This window comes from Brassica napus, chromosome A5, assembly GCF_020379485.1.
Source record: "Brassica napus cultivar Da-Ae chromosome A5, Da-Ae, whole genome shotgun sequence".
NCBI classification, from domain to species: Eukaryota; Viridiplantae; Streptophyta; class Magnoliopsida; order Brassicales; family Brassicaceae; genus Brassica; species Brassica napus.
In genome coordinates this window covers 4,234,427-4,237,636 of record NC_063438.1, presented here as the reverse complement: position 1 = coordinate 4,237,636, position 3,210 = coordinate 4,234,427, and the positions used below count along the sequence as shown (strand labels likewise).

Below are 3,210 nucleotides of genomic sequence, written 5' to 3'. Positions count from 1 at the left end.
TTACAAAATAGTCGGAGAAATGACGAAATGAAAAGACACATGACTTATTTGAATTTGGTGGTGATATATACATTCCACGAAAGAGTATTATTGACTTTTGTATAATTCGTTGAAGTTATCACAAAATAAATCAAATGAAAAACAAATAACAAACGGGCCACTCACCCAATTCAACGTTGTATCATAAACAACTCTCTTCTTTCATTCATTCGAAAGAACACACAAATCAAATCAAATAAATAAAGAAACAAATGACTTCAGTTCTCGTTGGGTTGGGTTAAAACGCAAAAAATGCGGGATTCTTACCCGTCAACCCGACCCACATTCCGAAACGCCCGGCCACGAAAAACGACAAAACCAAAAGCATGCCCCAAAATAGCTGAGATGAAAACACCACCATTGAACGAAACAACGGCTAGGATCACAAGGTAGCTGAAGCCAGACTTGACCGCATACATACCCGTACGAAAGGCCACCTTAGCAACCTTATCAGCCTCCGGTTTGATGGAAGCCGCAGCGTCAGAGCACCGGGTAAACCACTCAGCTAAGAACGCCAAAGAGAAGACAAATATAAGCGCAAGAGCATACATCGAACGGCTAGAGCCAGGCCATCCATGGAAAAGCACTTCGCAGTTATAACTCCAATAGAAAGTTGGGTGTATCAGTGACGGTCTGTGGGGGGTCTGCACCTGCGTTTGCGTTGTGGTTGTGTTCCATGCCTCTACTACGACGTTGCTTTTACTTGTCAACATCTCCTTTAATTTGGGGGTAAAAGGAGAATTGGCAAGTCGTTGTCTTAGTGGAAATAGGGGTGTCTCTAGTCTCTCCTATAAAAAGTGTTTCTTCTTGAGGCAAAAGATTGGGTCCTACGAATTATATGCTATGTTCTTGTTATGAAGCAAACTCAAGATTTGCTTGTCGGATTTTTCTTTCAAAAAGCTACGCCCTGTCCATCAATAAAGTATATGGCCCTGTAATTGTATATTTGTAACCAAAATTCGATTTTAGCTTACAAACAAACATATTAATGCAAGATATATATATATATATCGTATGCTAGGTAGCTTATTACGTAAAGTATCTTTTGTACGTCAAATATCTTCTTTTTTCTAATTTTTTTCCTTATACGTATATAAATGTATTTTATTTTCAAAGTAAGAATAAGTTTATCACAAGCCATTACAAAAAAATTGGGGATATACAAAATAGTTAATTTTAAGCATTTTGAGTTAACTTTTAGTATGTTCTAATGATATTAAGAGAAAGAGTTGAAAACAAAGTAGTTACTTTTTTGACAATTTTATGCATGTTCTAACCACACAACTTCTTCTGACCAAGCTTAAAAACAAAAAGAAAAAAAGAATTATAATAATCAAAAAGAAAATTAAACTTATTGTGTAAGCACAAGGACATGGTGAGTCTAATATTAGGATTTAAATTTATATTTTGCCGATGCATTAGAGGAGATTGGCTTTTTTTCAATAGGAAGGGGTTTGTTAATTACCATTGAAGTGTAATGGTTCTTGATGATGATAAATAAAATAAAATGTTACCATTAGTTTTAAATTAAATTATAGTGTTTTGAAACTAAAGATATGCAATGAGAAAGTAGAAATTTTTTACCGATATTTAGACATAACCAAACCCAATTAAAAACCCGATACTAGATATTAGACTTAACCAAATCCAAAAAAATCTCATCCAGCGTGTGAGTGAAGATCCTCTCCTTCATTTGACATTGGCGGGATGTTTTAAATATTCTTACCTCAGCGTTCTCAAACATAACATTGGCGGATGTGGTGAATGTAACTATCCGTCTTAGGATGAACAAGAACAGACGTGAGAAGCGGCGGCCGAGGAAAATAACTTATGAGAAACGCTTTAGGATTGTAGTGTAATAAGTAGATTTCAATGGGCCGATTATAGGCTGATAGTAATGAATGGGCTGGACCCGCTTTGCATTCCTTGGCATGTTTTAAATTTGGAATGTTGTGACTAAACACTTCATATACCATTATACTTATTTATGAATAATTAATTTATTCTACCTTGATCATCGGGTACGTCAAACGACTTACCGATTTGAATTTTCCTTATCAGATCTAACCTGGTCATTGAACTATACTTATTCTCAACTATTTGTTCTTTTTTGTACACAAAATCCCAGTTATTTGTTCTAACACACGAACACATGAACCTAAAAGATCATTTTCTTAATGTTTGAATCATCCAAAGTTACCCATTCTATAATTTTTGTTTCTTGTGAAATAAACAAACACATGGACATGTTCCTTGATTTATACCCTATCGTCCTTATATGCTTTAACATTAATGAATCTTCCTCGGTGAAACTCATTTTCTCAACGTTTGAATCAAAGTAACATGTATTAGAATTTTGTTCTTCATGAAAAACATGAATAAATTAATCTACAGCATCATTATTTAATTTTTTTAACTATCTAATATATTAATTTAGAGTTATATTTTTATCTACTATTAAAAGGTTGTCATTTTGAACTAAAATAAAATCACACATATCTAATTAATTATTAGTTCCCAACAAAAAGCATGTTTATATATTGATAAATTAGGTAATTTTCTCTTTAATGTATTTGTTCAACGTAGTTTGTTTTTAACGGGTTTACCCGCTTAATAATGAAAGACATCGAATTACTGAACCCAAATAATTATGGAGTCAATGGAATTATTACTGTGTAACAATAGGTTGGTGACTACAATATATATGAAATCCATGCCTAAATTAACATTGAACTTACTCAAATTGTATTTATTAAATGCTTATAGCAAAAGACTTCGTCAAATCTTTTAAATTGTAAGAAACATAATCCGCGTTTTAACGCGGGTAGGATTCTAGTTATTCAATATTTTGTAGTTGATAAATTTAGTGTTGAACCAATGCTTTGTGGGGATGGATCATCATTGATAAATTTAATCAAGGTAGGTGATATGTCTTCCATCTTCCAAGATTAAAGCTAGTTTGAAATTTAAATTAACATTTTAATGCCATCTATCACGCTCATGATGCCATATATGCCAAATACAACGACTTACTTTCAACATTTTAGAAAGATAATATTAGTTTTTGTAAATGGAGATACTGAATGAATTACTAAATGTAATTAGCCAATGAAAGAAAAATCATACAAAAAAGCTTCAAACTAATATTTATATCAAACAAGCTAGCTAATA

The 3,210-nt window shown here is 32.7% G+C and overlaps 1 protein-coding gene across 2 annotated transcripts; it reads right to left on the bottom strand.

The window, feature by feature from the left end:
- Window positions 1–72: 72 nt before the first annotated feature.
- On the bottom strand, window positions 73–1,857 carry LOC106451074 (copper transporter 4-like). Of its 2 annotated transcripts, none has more exons than XM_048780541.1 (2): window positions 1,766–1,857; window positions 73–971 (listed from the first exon to the last, which is right to left on the bottom strand). In XM_048780541.1, the coding sequence occupies exon 2, from the start codon at window positions 750–752 to the stop codon at window positions 303–305; it is 450 nt and encodes a 149-aa protein (XP_048636498.1). In that variant the 5' UTR covers window positions 753–971; window positions 1,766–1,857; the 3' UTR covers window positions 73–302. The 2 variants fall into 2 exon arrangements, with proteins under 2 accessions (XP_048636498.1, XP_048636499.1); XM_048780542.1 differs by having other exon boundaries at window positions 73–946; window positions 1,766–1,850.
- Between the last annotated feature and the right edge of the window lie 1,353 nt (window positions 1,858–3,210).